Genomic DNA, 14,987 nt, shown 5'->3' with positions numbered 1-14,987 from the left:
AAATGGCATCCGAATCTGATATCCACCTTTACACCACGCAAGTAAGGACATGAACAGGCATGCTAGACAGATACCAGCTGAATCTGTTGAAACAGACCCCCAATGGAATCAAAATCTCCATCACCCTGGAAGAACTTGGGTGAGCGATGAAATCAATCTCCCAGTCCATCTTTTCCTTCTCTCTAACATCTACTACTAGTCTCCCGTACAAGGTGACCAAAATTTCTTTCCAAGAGAACACACAAAAAGAACCCTGGTTCTTGGAGATCAATCCCAACGGCCGCATCCCGGCTCTGACGGATAAGTTCACCGATGGCAAGCCGATTCGTGTTTTCGAGAGCGGGAGCATCATGCAGTACCTCGTCGATCGGTACGATGGCGAGCACCGGATTAGTTATCCGAAAGGATCGAGGGAGGATGTCGAGGTGAGCAACACAATCCTTCGGGATCGGTGATGTGGTGGCGATGTGCTGATGTTGGGTGGATGAGTGCAGGTGACGAGCTGGGTGTTCTTCTTGAATGCTGGTGTTGGTAAGATTGCTTTCTCACTCGTGGGCAATGGAGCGAGAGAACTGATGAAAGGGTGACTAGGTCCCATGCAAGGACAAGCCAACCATTTTGGACGCTACTGCCCTGAGAAGATTGAGTACGGCATCAATCGCTATCGTAACGAGACGAGAAGGCTCTATGGAGTTTTGGACAAGCATCTATCTGATGCGGGAACGGAGTACCTTGTCGGGAATAAATGCACGATCGCGGACATCGCGCATTGGTGAGTCTTTTTTTCTTATCAAACGGCAGAGCATTGCTGACGAATACGCACGCAAAAGGGGCTGGATCTCTGCAGCTGGCTGGGCGGGCGTTGAGATTGAGGAATTCCCCACTCTGAAGAAATGGGAGGACCGCATGTGGGCTCGTCCGGCGACGAAGAAGGGAGCAAATGTGCCGGAGCCGTACAGGATGAAGGAGCTCTTGGCAGACAAGGCCGCGATGGAGAAGCATGCGGCGCAGGTGCGTTAGGTGCTCTCGATTGGCCATACAGCTTACTGACTTTGCAACAGGGTCAAGCGTGGGTGCAGGGTGGCATGAAGGACGATGCCGAGAAGCTCAAGGCCAGATCTGCGCAGAAATAGGTGAGTTTGTGGGTAACGCTGTCTAGCATCACCACATTCATTACGCCTTCAACTTGGCCTCCACCATCGACTGCATCCCAATCGCAGCCGGCCAAATTCTCACCAACTCCAATCCAGCGGCGTCAAAAATGCGAGTGAATTGCTTAGCTGTCTTCTCCTGGCCTCCAATGACCATCATGGTAAGGTCCATCCAGTACACAACTAATGCACACTATTGTCAGTAATTGCGCCAATTCCCCATAGCCAGGGGCCAGACCCACAAAAGTCGTCGCCCATGTTGGCTTTCTCCGGGACAACGCAGTCTCCAATGAGCAGTCTCGACGTCGGACCCATGGCGCTGGCAATGTTTTTGACGATATCGATGCACGCTGGATCGTAAAAGTCGTGCAAGATTCTTCGGAGCAGATAGAGGTGTGCATCTGCCAATCCGCTTAGCACATTACCCTGTCAGCGTGCGGTGGTCAAGTTGCCACTCACTCTTCACCGGCTGCGGCGTGAAAAAGTCATGCACCATCAGAGTCACATCGGGAATCCCATCTCGGTCGACAACATCAATCACCTCCGCCCGGTCCTGCAGCACAACCTCCGCGCCAAACCCATTCGGAGCTTCTTGCAGAATGGATTTCAAAACTCGACCGATACCGCCTCCTACGTCGACAAGGAAGGGACGATGCGGCTCCGCTTCGACATGCGCTTTCATGGACGAGAAGGGGAACATACCTAGCACAGGGTGTTGCTCTTCCAGGTGCGCCAGCGTGTGGTTGAAGATCTCGAGCCGCTCGGCATCGGCGGAGATGACTTGGTAGTAGGTGCTGCCCTCCATTTTCTTGGAGAAGGCATAGGGCGTCTTTTCAATATCGGTCAGGTCTTGTTTGCTGTGGGTGGCGAAGTAGTGCGGGAGCGAGGTGAGAGCTTCGTCTTGATCGACACTGGGCGAGGGTATTGTCGTCTGTTAGTTGACTCTACTTCTTCACATCGTGCGGTGAGCGGCAGCCACTGACACCATCTTGAAGAAGTACTGGCTAGAGCCCGTCACGTATGCAAGCGATTTTGCATTGTGGACGTAGTGGTTTGGACTGGGCTCCAAGGCGATACCTTGCGCAACAATGATTCGCATCGCCCGCTCTACGATACTGTCAGAAGTTGCCACCTCGGCGATGCAAGCTTGGAGGATACAGAAGGGCGACGCACGAACGACCGATTCATCAATGTCAACGGCGCTCGCGAGCTCTTCGGACCCAATGCTCCCCTCCCGGGGAACCCGTTGCAGAATGCCCATTGAAGTGAGCACGTTCAGGGCGGCCGTGAGATGGATCTAGACATGGATGTTAGCAGAGTGTCAGCCATGTGTTTTCAATTGCTCGCCAACGCACGACATCCCATTGCCTCATAATGGTCCCGAACGGGTCTTCGACAAGCAGGCGAAGATGATCGGCGTGCTTCATCAAGCCCGCTCTCGCCATTACATCGTCGCCATTGAACGCCTTTGCCGCGGCGAGGAAATCCTCAGCCGCCTGCACCAACGCTGTCTTGTCACTTGTGCCATTCATAATGGATGTTCAGGCAAGAGTGTCGGCAACGGCCTGGTTGATAGAGTAACGAGTTCCAAGCCCATGGGGGCAATTCAATTGATATAAATTCCCTACGCAATCAGTGCCGTCCATCCCGTTTCTAGGTCGGCATCAAGCGTATCGAGAGGCGCGGGGATCAAGAGCTGCCCGTGGTCCCCATCACCTGAAGCTCCAGTCCTGCATTGGCGCATGCGTATACCAATCTATCGAGGTTTTGACGTGAGCTATTCCCGAAAGCGCCAGGTGCATTGCATGCCATTGGCCCGGTAAGCATTGCGATACGCGGTGCAGATTCGTAAGAGGCGAGGGGCTGAGAGAAGGAATTGGTAATAATATGAGGGTCCCTTTTAGCTTTCTGTGCATTGAAAACGGACGAGCAGTAGCTAGGTAATTTTGGTATCTTCGCACGCTGTAGTACAAAAAAGCTCGTGCCGAATGCAAAGACTTCTTTCGCGTCCTACACTGGTGAGTATCGAACAAAAGGCACGAGTTCAAAACCGCAGTCGGGAGCCCGCTCCCAAACCACTCACCACATACTGCCTCACCAACTGAACGACTCCTCCGAAAAGTCAATCTCCGTAAACTCACACCTCTCCCTGACCGCCTTCCTCAAATCATCGCTCAAACTCCCCGTCCCGCAACAACTCACCGCCATAGCGCCCACCTGCGACGTCTGCTCCTGCTCCACCAGCGCAGCAACATTCGGTTTGCCAGGGAACATCTGCACCGATGCGCTAGGCGAATGGATTTCCTTCGTGCTGCGCGGCCGCGTGACGAAAAGCATGATGCGCAGCACCTCGCGCCGCTTGTGCATGCCCAGAATCTCCGTCATCCAGGGGCGGACCCACTCGAGATGCTCGGGGGATTGCACGATCCAGACGAGCACGATTTTGCGCGTGGCGCAAGTGCCGTTTGCGCTGGCGAGGAGGAGATCGCGGACTTGGGGGACTTGGTGGGTGATGCCCACGCCGGCAGCGAAGAGCATGACGGTGCCATAGGAGCGGAAGGTTTTGCCTCCGTAGGGGCCTTCTACGAGGGCGGTAGCGGTGAACCTGTTTCCTATGTCTCGCGCTGCTTTGGTGTAGAGTCTGTCGGTGAAGCCGGTGCGGCGGCGGACAACGAGGGACATGCTGGTTGATTTTGTGGTGAGCATGTCTTGTCGAGCGAGAGGTAATGCTTTCTCGCCACCCCGCCAGTGATCGAGCTCTTGGCTCCATGCAATGGTAAAAGGATGTGAAGTCCAGATGCCGACGGAAGGAAGGTACAAGTAGACGTGCTGGCCGGGATTGAACTTCCATGGGCGAGCAAGGCGAAGTGTGATCCGCACAGCGTCTCCAGGAAGGACTTCGACTTCTGCCTTGGTGACGCCACGGTGAAGGTTGTTCCGAATAAGCAAGTACACTCGGATGAGCCGCTCGACGACCCAGCAGACGACTGCGGCGATCAGCAAAGTCTGCTGAGTGCAGCCTTCGAGATGTAGCCAGATCACCACCACCGAAAAAAGCACCAGCAGGATGTGGACGTGCAGGAAGGTCTCGTAAAAGGCGTGCCGGACGACGGACGGGGACTGGAAAAGAATGACGATGAAAGCGCCTATGCCGATGGTGCCAGTGAGTTGCATCGAGCCTGGAACAGCCAATTCCGGTGCCACACTGCTCCATCCGCTCTCAACAGCTTGCTCAGCGATCCAGAAGGCGCCGTGCAAGAAAGCCTGCACGACCACCATGCGACCAATCCATCGATGAAGCAGATTGTAATTGTCGAAGCTGATGTCGAGCAGCCAGATGAGGGGATTATTGCGACCGGCGAGCAGGAAGAGCGGGATGAGATTCAGCGTTGCCAGTGTTCCTGTTCGATTGCAAAGGTCGTTGAGCCAGACGACACGACCCATGTGCCAGTGAATCTTTACAACAGCCGTGGCAGTATTCAATGCGAAGTAGCAAAGGAGCCAAAAGGTTTGTATGCGAGAAGGCAAGGTTCCCATGTTCATTGCGGCTGAAAGCTTGGATTCACGCATATGTCTCGTTCGAAAGAGCGGCGCGATGAGCCAGTGACGTTTGAAGCGGGCCCACGTTTCGTTGGTGGTGGCGAAGTAGAGCTGATTGGCAGTGTCGGCATCGCCGTGGCCGAAGTTGACGATGCGGCGGACATGGTGGAGGAGTTTCAGTGTCCAGGTGTAGGCGAGGAGGACGGCGATGATGCATGCCCAGGTGAGTGCTGTGTCGTTCACGAGCCTCGAGTTCTCGTTGTCCGCTGCAATCTCTTCTGGGGTGGGTGTCCACGCGAGTGTGGCGGGGAGGATTGCTGCCAGCAGCAACCACTTGGAAGACATCATACGGGAACGGGAGGTGAGCAAAGATTCAAAGGAGCAAGTGTGAAGAAAGGAAGACAGTTGCAGTTCAGCAATGAGATTCAGGCGGGGGAGGCGGAAGTACGTGGCTGCTGTGAATCGCGCCTGCCCGTATCTCCGGCGCGTGAGGTTCAGGTGACAATCGGTGGCATTCTTGTGTATTGTTCAAACGAATCAAGCCACTGGCGGGAAACTAGGGCACACAAGCTCCTTGCTCGGTCAGGGACGGAGAACTCGCGGCGCTCGCGTGAACACGTGTTCGGGGGAGAAGTTTCAAATCAGAAGCGTAAGAAAGAACAGTCAGAGACCGATGGCGTTTGAAAGAGAACGTCGCCTCACCATGGTCTTCACTGAAAAGCACATCCACATCAACGAGACCCAGAAGCAGCGGGTGCATCACCCCTTGCCTCCATGTCCAGGGCAATACCGTCTCGGCACATTCTCATTCCACCACAGCCTGCCGCTCCCGAGATGAGCAAACGGGCTGGGGGTGTTTGATGCTGCGACGAGGTGGCGCGTACAGAAGATGAAATGAGAAGCGTGCGACAGCCGGCCCGCTGCAGAGCTAACTGTGCGGTTGAGGTGAAGTCGGAACGAAGCCTGAGAGGAAGGCTTTGATTGGTCGAGAGCTTCCGACGTCAAACGCTCCTTCCCCGGGAAGGCTGTGGATTGAAACACGCTCGCGACCTCATCGTTCTGCGAGAATGCGGTGTGCAACGACGGCCGTTCGGAGTTGTTTGTCTCCGGCGTAGTTCTCATCGAATAGCTGACTTTCCGCTGAGTACTCTTCAATGCTTCACCTGACACAAACATAGCTCGCAAACACCCGGCTTGTTTGAACACCACTGCACGCGACAGAGGAGAGTCGTGTATAAGGATGGAGGCACGCAAAACCAGGTCCATCGCCAATCTACAACCTAACACACTCCTGGAAATCCCTCACCCCTTCCCGCATCCCCTGCTCAAATTCCCACCCGAACCCTCCACCGCTCAATCTCTCCCCACCCTCCCTCAGCCTCTTCAAGCACCACAGATCCAGCATCCCAATCTTGTCCGCCCCTTCCAACCCATGATGGCCCCTCATTTGAAAGTACGCCAGGGCATCGTCAATTCCGACGCCCCAGCCGTGCTCGAAACGCCAATGCTCGTAATGGCCGGGGTATGTCCCGTCCCAGTAGCGATTATGCTGTGCGACAGCGTCGCGCCCACGAGCCTCGCGTTGGGCTCTGGCGACGCTAATACGTTTTCGCACTTCATCTCGCGAGAGTTCGAGGTGTGCTGGGGTCGAGATTGCGTGCGCCTCCGTCATCTGCCGGAATCCCCATTCCCCGCCGTTCATCCAGTCCATGCGATATGACCAGAAGAAGGAGCCGCCGGCTCGGCGTTGAAAGTGCTCGCACTGTGCTTTCCCGAAAGCTGACACGATTTCATTTCGTGGTGTAGTCGGATTTCGCTTGCCCCATGTTTTGTTGTCGAGGACACAGCTGTATTCGCCCACGACGACCTGTGCCGCACCACGGTCTACGATATTGCCGTCTTTGCCTTTGAGCGCGGATAGTGAGGCTGGCACGTCGTTGATGATCTGCTGAGGTGGCTTTTGTTTGTCTTCGGTAGAGAAGCACCAGTAACAGTGAGTATCGATGGCAATGGGATTCAACAAGGGTGCGGTCAGCGAATTCTGGCGTTGGCTCCAGTCAATCGCTTGCTTCAGATTCCAGCCATCGGAGATGTAGATCGGCAGGCTGGCATCAATCTTACCCAGCTCGGAGAGAACACTGTCGTACCAGTCGTACATCCTCGGCGCTTCAAACTCAGCCTCATTGACAAGCTGTATTCCAACCACGCCATCCACTCCTTTGACTTCCTTCGCAATAAAGATAAGACATTGCGTGGCAAGATGTCGGAATGCCATGGAACACCAGAACTCCGCCACACCAGCATCAGTCCCGGAGTGAATCCCCGTATTCGCACCACCAGGCAAAGCATGCAAATCAAGCAGTACGCCAATACCCCGCCGCGAACATCTCCTCACCAACTCCAAGACACAGCCCCACGCATCCGCATACACCCCGGCCACCCTCTCGAATGGTGTACGTGCGCAGAACGCCGGACCAAGTGTGAAATAGCCAATCGGTAGTCGCACCGTCGTACATTTCGCCACGTCCTTTAGCCAGTCTAGATCGCCGTCATTGACGTACTGCCTCCAATGTGTTTCGAATCTTTCCTTCGTTCGCGAAAGGCTTTCCAGTTTGGCCCAGGCCTCTGCTGCGCATAATTCGCTTTGTCCGATGGCGTTGGAGGGGAACATGGACGGCGTGAGCCAGCGCTCTAGCACGAAGACGGAGCCTAGATTTGCGCCGTGGTGGAGTCGGTATCTCATCACATCAACGAGAGTCGGTGGTCGCAGGTTCGGTAGTTGGCATGTCTCCGCCATGTTCGGGGTGACTTGACGGAGGTGGCGGTTGAGAGGAGATGCGCAGGAGCGTCTTGACCTTAGGCGCCTGGGCGGCGACGAAGGCTCGGATGTGCGGGTTTAGGCAGCAGAAGCGGATGAGGAGGCAGAGGAAGATTAGGATGAAGATGCAGGTGAGATAGAGGGAGAGGTCGTGGAGCATCAAGGCAGTGAGGGTCGGGCGCGCATTGATGTTGGAATGCAAACCGCCGGCCAGCGATTTGCTTGTTTCGATTAGAAGGTCCGTCCATCGCAATGGCCATCGCATGCGCGTGGACGGTTACTGGGGGAAGCTGCAGCCGAAAGCAGCGCGCACCGCGCCCACTCGAAGCTCCAGCAGATTATTGCACGAAATAGCATGTTTGACATATTCGTTTTTTCCGTCCGCCTGTGTTTTTCCGGATCGATCAAGATGTTCCGCCCCTGTGAGACGTGATCTCTCGCGATGAATTTCCCCCCCCCCCGCAGCGATCTACTGCTCATTGCCCAACCAAGCATACACAACTCCAACGACAGAATGAGCCAACGCCCACAAACCAGCATAACCCAGTGAGCCCACCAGATCCGTGCCTTGGACCGTGCCCCAGACTCTGACGACGGTGTTGGCAATCGTGCAAACAACCAGCACAATGGCCCTCTCCAGCAGCACATCAGCGCGATGGCTCAACTGCAGGTTCAACCCAAAGTTATGCCCCAACGTCTCGCCCAACGTCGCAGTCTCCGGGTTGAACTTGCGAGCTCTACGTCCCTTGGCCTTGCTCTCGATCAGCGACGGCTTCCCCGCGGCCGCGAGCGTAGGGCGGAAGAGGAACATCATGGCGCCAAACCCGCTGGCGGCGAAGAGCGCGAGCATTTTCGGGATGTTGGCTTCGTGCGCGCTTTCGAGGGACGGGATGTCGTCGAAGTGGCTGATGAGGAAGACGCCGAGATCGAGAAAGTAGAAGAGGGAAAAGGTGACTGCGTAGACGCAGGCAGCTAGGATGGCCGTCAGGAGGATGATTTGCCAGTCTTGCGCGAGGCGTTGGTTGACTGATCTAGCTGCGCGTGCTTCGCGGAGCGCGGGGCGAGGACGCAGGAGGGCGAAGGGAATGGCGATTGCGGCGAGGTCGATGGACAGTGATGCGACGATTGGAATAAGTTGGACGGACCAGAAGGAGTAGAGGAGGTAGTAGTAGGGCTGGTTAGTGAGGAGCGATAGTGCGGCGAGATCTTCGTCTGATGGGTATATGGATTAGCTGGGGATGTCCTCGATCACGCGATTATCCCGCTGATAGAGCTTACAATCATATCCCGCAGCCCAGGCGACTCCCAGTTCTGCAACCTTGGCCGCCACGAGATATCCCACCAGTTCCGGACGGAGATTGGGGTCGCGGCTCGCGGGCGCAAACTCGAAACCCGAGATATCGGCCGTCAGAGTCCTGGCGAGGGCGTTGATGCCAAGACTGGTCGCGACGACGAGGGGAAAGCGCAGAGATCGCGGGATGCTCGAGGCGATTCGCGAGCGTGGAACACGCGTAAGAGGCGCAGGTGAGTCGGGGGGAAGAGGAGAGTCGGCCATATCTGCGAGGTCTGCGAGGCGAGGTTTGACGTCGGTGCTGAATTGTTCGTCGGGGCGGACGGCGAGGGAGAAAGCGTGGGAGGCCATGGAGGGCGTGAAGGGCGGGTGTGGTTGATTGTGACGTGCGCACCGCCAGCTTGTTTACGCGAGCGCGTCGAATGTGGCGGTGCGCTTGTGGCTGAGGCTCCCAACGGGTGCCTGAGGAAGAAATATGTATACGACCTCCAGCTTTCACATCCATCACTCAAAGGAGATTCCGTTGATTGCATGTCATGACTATCCGACTCTCATGGCAATTCAATACCCTTTCACCTCTTACGCCTGTCCATGCTCCGACCTGACCTCGCCCCCGCCCTCTACTGTCAACAGACGCACATCATTCCACCCCTCCGCCATCCAACTCGACGAAGACCAAACCTTCAACCCCCACTCTCCACGCGCCAACCACGCCCTCTATCCCCTCGACCATCTCCTGTATTGCGATGAGTGCGATGCTCTGCGTTGTCCCCGATGTTGGACGGAGGAAGTACTATACTGGTATTGTCCAATGTGTCTGTTCGAGGTGCCGAGCTCGGCGGTGAAAGGCGATGGGAACAGGTAAGATGGTGAGCCGGCGCACAACAATGCAAGCGATGCACCCGTCGCTCATTCGACTGCCAGATGCTCGAGGAGCTGCTATACCTGTCCATCGTGTACATCCCAACTAGCTGTCACCCAAATCACCGGTCGAAAAGAGGATGGTGATGCGACTGCCGATCGTGACACATACATCCTGCAATGTCCGTATTGTGACTGGAGTTCGCTCGAAATCGATCTGCAATTCGACAGACCCACCAAAATCACCGAACAGATCTCACGATTACGCAAAGCGAGAACAACTGCGGAACAGGAGAAAGCGGCGCCCGATGCGAAACCATTGCTCCATGAAGACGCTTTCGCCAACCTGACCACCTTCTACAAGGAGCAATTAAGTGACACGACTGATCCGCAGAATCCGTACTCAAACAGTCCCTATTCTTCTCCGGCCAACCTCGCGCGAATCATGAGCCTGTACGGCGGCCTCCCGTACAACGCTCTCAAGAAGAGCAAAGAGAAGCCGCAGCCCATGCGGGAAGCCCTCCAGCCATCCGAAGGCTTGAGAACATACACCGATGCCGACTCGGACGCCAACATCATTCAACAAATGCAAACCCTAGGCTGGGACCGCACGACATCCGCCCATCAGAGAAATTCGGCCCCCACGAATGATGATGCTCGATTCACCGACCAGCTGTGGCCAGCTGCCGCTCCACTCTGCACACGAAGAGGCAAGCGCTGCAAAGCCTGCCGCCAATTCCTTACCCGACCCGAGGGCAAGGTGGGTAGCATGAAGTACCGCATTCGTCTCCTCGCCGTCAATCACATTCCCCGCTTGTCAATCCGCCCTTTCCTCCCGCAGCAGCAAACTACCGGCGCACCAACAACGAATCCAGCATTCCATCTTCGCGCAGAAGAACTCCCGACACCAGAACTCCTTCAGCCCTACCAAACGAAGCAGTACATCCTGACCGTCCGCAACCCCCTCTTCGAATCCGTGCACATCTCCCTCGCCACGCCCGCTACCACGCCAGGCAAAGTCGCTTCCCGCGTCACCATCCTCTGCCCTACTTTCACCGTTGGCCCGGCCGGGGAGTTGTGGGATGATGCGTTGGCCTCAACCTCGAACTCTTCCACGACTAGTGGCGACGGAGGTCGAAGCGCGGCCATGGCTTCGCTGACGGGTTCCATGGCGGAGAGCTCGATGGCGGATAGGCAACCCGAGGCAGGGAAGATATGGACCAAGACGCGGAATAGTACGTCCGTGGTAATGGAGATTGTACCCGGCTCCGTGGGTGTGGGGACGACAAGGATAGTATCGGGTGCCGAGGAGCATGACGATACCGGTGGCGCGGGAGAAGACGAGGATGTGCTCGAGGTGCCGGTTTACGTGCGGGCGGAATGGGAGGTGGAAGTGAAGTTGGGAGAGAGTACAGGGAAGAGGAAGTTTGATGCCGACCCTGGTGCTCCCTTGAGGAAGGAGCTGGGCTACTGGGTTGTGCTGAGCGTAGGGAGGATTGCGTCTTGACAGTTGTGCATACGCTAAGCAGCTGCATGAATGCAGTCAAGTGACAGCCATCAACAACCCCCCATCATCCACCGTAAACCCCGCCCACTTCCCCACCCGCGTTCCATATCTATCATGCAACACCTCCACAACCGCCACCTCATCCTTTTCCCCACCCTTCTGCTTCACCGCTATTGCGCCCTTGCCAACGCGATGCACAAGCAAATGCACATCCAACATGAACGCAAACCCCTTTCCCAGCGCCGGTTGCGCCACACACGAAGCAAACGCACTGGACGACTCATCTCTCCCGCTCTTCGCATTCGCCAGCACGTCGTTCAGCACGAGGGTGCAAATTCTGTGGCGGGTGGTGAGGTGTTTGAGGGAGCGGATGAAGGCGTGGAGTAAGGCTTGGGCTTGAACGTAGTTGTTTTTGAGCTGGGGGGCGGTGAGGTGCGTTAGGGTGTCGATGATGAGGAGGTGACTCGGCTGTACTGGTGGTGACGGGGGTGATGTTTGGAGTGGTGCATGATGGGGCAGTCCCGAGGGGGCATCATCGAGCATTTCGTCTTCTTCGCTTTCGGCTTGGCTGTCGTTGATTGTGCTTTGAGGTGGTATGGCCGCTTGTCCTTGAGGATTTGGAGGCCCAGGCTTCGATGGGCCGGGGACCTTGCCCTCCAGCATCTCGCGAACTTCCGCCAGACTCTCGGTCAGACCTTCGAAATTGAAGACTTTCATGATCTGGACACGATCGAGCGCCTTTAACGCATTTTCGGGTGGATCGCCGCGAAGGCTCACAGCTTGCACGAGAGCCGTGTGCAACTTGCGGACATCATGGGCGAATGCGGCGTCGATGTATGTTACTGTAGCGGTTGGGGAGGCAAGAAGATGCGAGACCATGAGTGCTTGGGCGAGCTCGCGGGCTCCGGCGGAGGTCTCGCCACTGATGCATGCCACGCTACCATAATCGAGGCCTCCAGCTAGCGCCTTGTCGATGCTGCTGCAACCTGTTGGCACTTTCTTTTGCTCTGCAGGGGTTCCAAAGGCAAGCTGCGCCATCCATAGCGCCGATGCGAGGATGGGCTCGGCTGGAAACGCCATCTTATGGCCTTAGACATTCATAACACCATTCGTCATGACAGTCTCGCGATCATCAATCTCGACGATCTGCGTCTGGATCTGCTGCAGCGCGGGAGACCAATGCGCGGCGTTGCCGATCAAAGTCATGCCCTTCAAGAGCTCGCCCTTCTGCTCCTCCGTCCGGCCCACGCGGATCTCCGCTCGGATGCGCACGTAGCCTTCGCGTGGCTCGCCACCCCAGAAGAAAGTCTGGCTGTCGAGCGGGATGAAGATGACTTTGACTTCGTCCCGTGGTGTGCCTGTGACTTCGCAGTGGAGGTTTGTGAGGTTGACGGCCAGGTTGGTGCGGTGTTTGCCTTGGATGAGGGAACGGTGGTAGACGGTATATACCGGCATTTTCTACTCGAACTCTTCGCAACACTTAAATGTGCAGGTTCTGTTCGCAACTCCAAGCGATGAGGTGAGGTTGAAGAGCGAGGGATGGTCAAAGCGTTGATGGACGGCACATCACTCCACTCTCCCGATGCTTTCTGCATCAACATCGTCGGCGTTTGGACTGTCATTCACCCGCGAGATACCGAACCGGCGACAGACTGCGCCGACTCACGAGTAAGTGCTGTGATCTTTGCACTCTCTTCTCTTGTTCTGCCTCCCTCTCTCATCGTCGGGGTACTTTTCGCTATTTCTCATTCATCATCTTCCATCTCGATACTTCGAGGAGAAGTACTTCCTACCATGGCACCCCTCAATGTATGCATGATTGGCACTGGCGAGTACACGACTGGCTTCGTGGGCGGCGGAGCATCTGGAAGCGACAAAAAGGTCGGCGTGGTCGGGCTGACTCTCTTCGACCTCCGAAGGCGAGGCAAAGTCGGCAAGTTGAGCATGGTTGGCACGAGCGGCAACAAATTCCCCGCCATTCGCGAGCATCTACGCAAAAACATCCAGGAGGCATACAATGACCTCGATACTTCTTTCGACTCCTTCCCTGGAAACGAAGAGAGGGATCCAGAAGCGTACAAGAAGGCTATTGACGCATTGAGTCCCGGCGATGCCATCACCATCTTTACTCCAGACAGCACGCATTACCCCATCGCCCTGTACGCCATCCAGCGCGGAATCCACGTGCTCATTACCAAGCCCGCCGTCAAGCTTCTCAAAGAACATCTCCACCTCCTCGCGGAAAGCCGGAAACACAACGTCTTCGTATACATCGAACACCACAAACGCTTCGACCCGGCGTACGCAGACGCGCGGAATCGAGCGGTGAAGGGCAGTCTGGGGGAATTCAACTACTTCTACAGCTACATGTCGCAGCCCAAGAGCCAGCTCGAGACCTTCAAAGCGTGGGCGGGCAAGGACAGCGATATCTCTTACTACCTGAACAGCCACCACATCGATGTCTGCGAGTCGATGGTGCCGTCGTATCGCCCCGTGAAAGTAACGGCCAGCGCCTCGACCGGTGTCGCCACGGATCTGGGCTGTGCGCCAGAGACAGAAGACACCATCACGCTCCTCGTGGACTGGGAGAAGAAGGACGGGTCCGGGCGAAGGGCAACAGGCGTGTACACCGCATCCTGGACTGCGCCGCAGAAAGCAGGCGTGCACTCCAACCAGTACTTCCACTATATGGCTTCCAAAGGCGAAGTGCGCGTGAACCAGGCCAAGCGAGGGTACGATGTAACCGAAGATGAGGGCGGGCTGACGTGGTACAATCCCTTCTACATGAAGTACGCGCCGGACGAAGAGGGCAATTTCGCCGGCCAGGGAGGGTATGGATATGTGAGTTTCGAGAAGTTTGTGGATGGGTGTCAGGCGTTGAAGGAGGGGAGGGCGACGCTGGACGTCTTGGATGGAAGAGGGCTGCCGACGCTGGCGAACACGATTGCTACGTGCGCCATTCTTGAGGCGGGGCGAGTGAGTTTGGACGAGAAGAGGGCAGTGGAAGTTGTGCTGGCTAATGGCGAGTGGAGTCTGAAGTAGCCTTGTTCCGCTCGATCGCAGGTACTCACTCAATGCAGTTCTATCCCGCAAGACGACGGAGCCCTAAAGCAGTCTTTCGTCATTCGTTAAGAGTTGCCACAACTGTTACCCAAAGCAGCAAGCTGAATCGGCCAACGCCGACCACGGTTTGAAAGATGGAACGGTCGCAAAGCCACGCGCCAAGTCAGCGTGGGCGATGCGTGGGCGATCTGCAATGGTGATGGAGTCCCCGTCGCATCCATGTTTGACAGAGAACTCTATCGCATGAAAGCCAAGTCGAGCTGACAGCACTGCCAAAAGCTTGTCGCTTGAAACATCTTCGTCTCCTCACCATAGGTATATTCTGCCTACTCTTGGTCAGCGATCTTGTGTTCTTCTACTCGACCTGCACGTTATTCGCGCTGGCATTGGACATAAACTAACAAGGACTGCGGAGACGCTCGACGGCCGAAGTGAAGCCTCCAACCATGTTACTCACCACCGGCGCCATCGCGCTCTCCAGAAAAGTCGCCGACGAGCGCAGAAAGAAGCGAGAGCTACGACAAGGTCGCTTGAAAGTCGGAGACTCGGATGTGGCCAAGCGTGCGTTTGCCTCGCCGCCCTCGACGACATCGCTGCACAACGGCGAAGGGGCAGACACTGATCGATCTGCGACGGGACCCAAGTTTGAAGATCCGGATGAAGTCACCGCCGAGTCTTCGGATGATGATGATGATTATGATTACGAAGATCGGGAGATGATGAGTGCTCGACCGGAGATTCACGATGTAAGGCATG

The 14,987-nt window shown here is 56.1% G+C and overlaps 9 protein-coding genes across 9 annotated transcripts; 3 read left to right on the top strand and 6 right to left on the bottom strand.

Moving 5' to 3' along the window:
- Positions 1–2: 2 nt before the first annotated feature.
- On the top strand, positions 3–1,133 carry BDY17DRAFT_309534 (glutathione S-transferase II; the record flags this gene model as incomplete). Its single annotated transcript, XM_033735345.1, has 7 exons — positions 3–41; positions 96–139; positions 200–425; positions 495–531; positions 592–772; positions 831–1,011; positions 1,062–1,133. 7 exons carry the CDS (start codon positions 3–5, stop codon positions 1,131–1,133), a joined length of 780 nt encoding a protein of 259 aa, XP_033590822.1.
- On the bottom strand, positions 1,097–3,007 carry BDY17DRAFT_124752 (o-methyltransferas-like protein). The gene is made up of 6 exons (XM_033729345.1): positions 2,507–3,007; positions 2,325–2,448; positions 2,135–2,258; positions 1,611–2,062; positions 1,394–1,552; positions 1,097–1,334 (listed from the first exon to the last, which is right to left on the bottom strand). Exons 1-6 carry the CDS (start codon positions 2,681–2,683, stop codon positions 1,174–1,176), a joined length of 1,197 nt encoding a protein of 398 aa, XP_033590821.1. The 5' UTR covers positions 2,684–3,007; the 3' UTR covers positions 1,097–1,173.
- Positions 3,008–3,048: 41 nt separating this feature from the next.
- BDY17DRAFT_124728 (ferric-chelate reductase) lies at positions 3,049–5,143 on the bottom strand. Its single transcript, XM_033729344.1, has one exon. It carries the CDS (start codon positions 5,037–5,039, stop codon positions 3,246–3,248), a length of 1,794 nt encoding a protein of 597 aa, XP_033590820.1. The 5' UTR covers positions 5,040–5,143; the 3' UTR covers positions 3,049–3,245.
- An 821-nt stretch (positions 5,144–5,964) lies between these two features.
- BDY17DRAFT_323117 (glycoside hydrolase superfamily) lies at positions 5,965–7,488 on the bottom strand (the record flags this gene model as incomplete). Its single annotated transcript, XM_033736951.1, has 1 exon — positions 5,965–7,488. One exon carries the CDS (start codon positions 7,486–7,488, stop codon positions 5,965–5,967), a length of 1,524 nt encoding a protein of 507 aa, XP_033590819.1.
- A 490-nt stretch (positions 7,489–7,978) lies between these two features.
- BDY17DRAFT_309531 (uncharacterized protein) lies at positions 7,979–9,151 on the bottom strand (the record flags this gene model as incomplete). Its single annotated transcript, XM_033735344.1, has 2 exons — positions 7,979–8,721; positions 8,788–9,151. 2 exons carry the CDS (start codon positions 9,149–9,151, stop codon positions 7,979–7,981), a joined length of 1,107 nt encoding a protein of 368 aa, XP_033590818.1.
- A 161-nt stretch (positions 9,152–9,312) lies between these two features.
- Positions 9,313–11,248, top strand: BDY17DRAFT_295287 (dynactin p62 family-domain-containing protein). The gene is made up of 2 exons (XM_033733270.1): positions 9,313–9,661; positions 9,725–11,248. Exons 1-2 carry the CDS (start codon positions 9,354–9,356, stop codon positions 11,166–11,168), a joined length of 1,752 nt encoding a protein of 583 aa, XP_033590817.1. The 5' UTR covers positions 9,313–9,353; the 3' UTR covers positions 11,169–11,248.
- BDY17DRAFT_323114 (uncharacterized protein) lies at positions 11,205–12,206 on the bottom strand (the record flags this gene model as incomplete). The annotated part of the gene is made up of 1 exon (XM_033736950.1): positions 11,205–12,206. The coding sequence occupies one exon, from the start codon at positions 12,204–12,206 to the stop codon at positions 11,205–11,207; it is 1,002 nt and encodes a 333-aa protein (XP_033590816.1).
- A 51-nt stretch (positions 12,207–12,257) lies between these two features.
- BDY17DRAFT_323113 (uncharacterized protein) lies at positions 12,258–12,623 on the bottom strand (the record flags this gene model as incomplete). The annotated part of the gene is made up of 1 exon (XM_033736949.1): positions 12,258–12,623. The coding sequence occupies one exon, from the start codon at positions 12,621–12,623 to the stop codon at positions 12,258–12,260; it is 366 nt and encodes a 121-aa protein (XP_033590815.1).
- A 339-nt stretch (positions 12,624–12,962) lies between these two features.
- BDY17DRAFT_249182 (uncharacterized protein) lies at positions 12,963–14,210 on the top strand (the record flags this gene model as incomplete). The annotated part of the gene is made up of 1 exon (XM_033730957.1): positions 12,963–14,210. One exon carries the CDS (start codon positions 12,963–12,965, stop codon positions 14,208–14,210), a length of 1,248 nt encoding a protein of 415 aa, XP_033590814.1.
- Positions 14,211–14,987: the final 777 nt, after the last annotated feature.

The sequence above is a fragment of the Neohortaea acidophila genome (assembly GCF_010093505.1).
Source record: "Neohortaea acidophila strain CBS 113389 unplaced genomic scaffold BDY17scaffold_4, whole genome shotgun sequence".
Lineage (NCBI taxonomy): Eukaryota > Fungi > Ascomycota > Dothideomycetes > Mycosphaerellales > Teratosphaeriaceae > Neohortaea > Neohortaea acidophila.
Note: the sequence above shows the minus strand (reverse complement) of the source record. Positions and strands in the feature narration are given on the sequence as shown.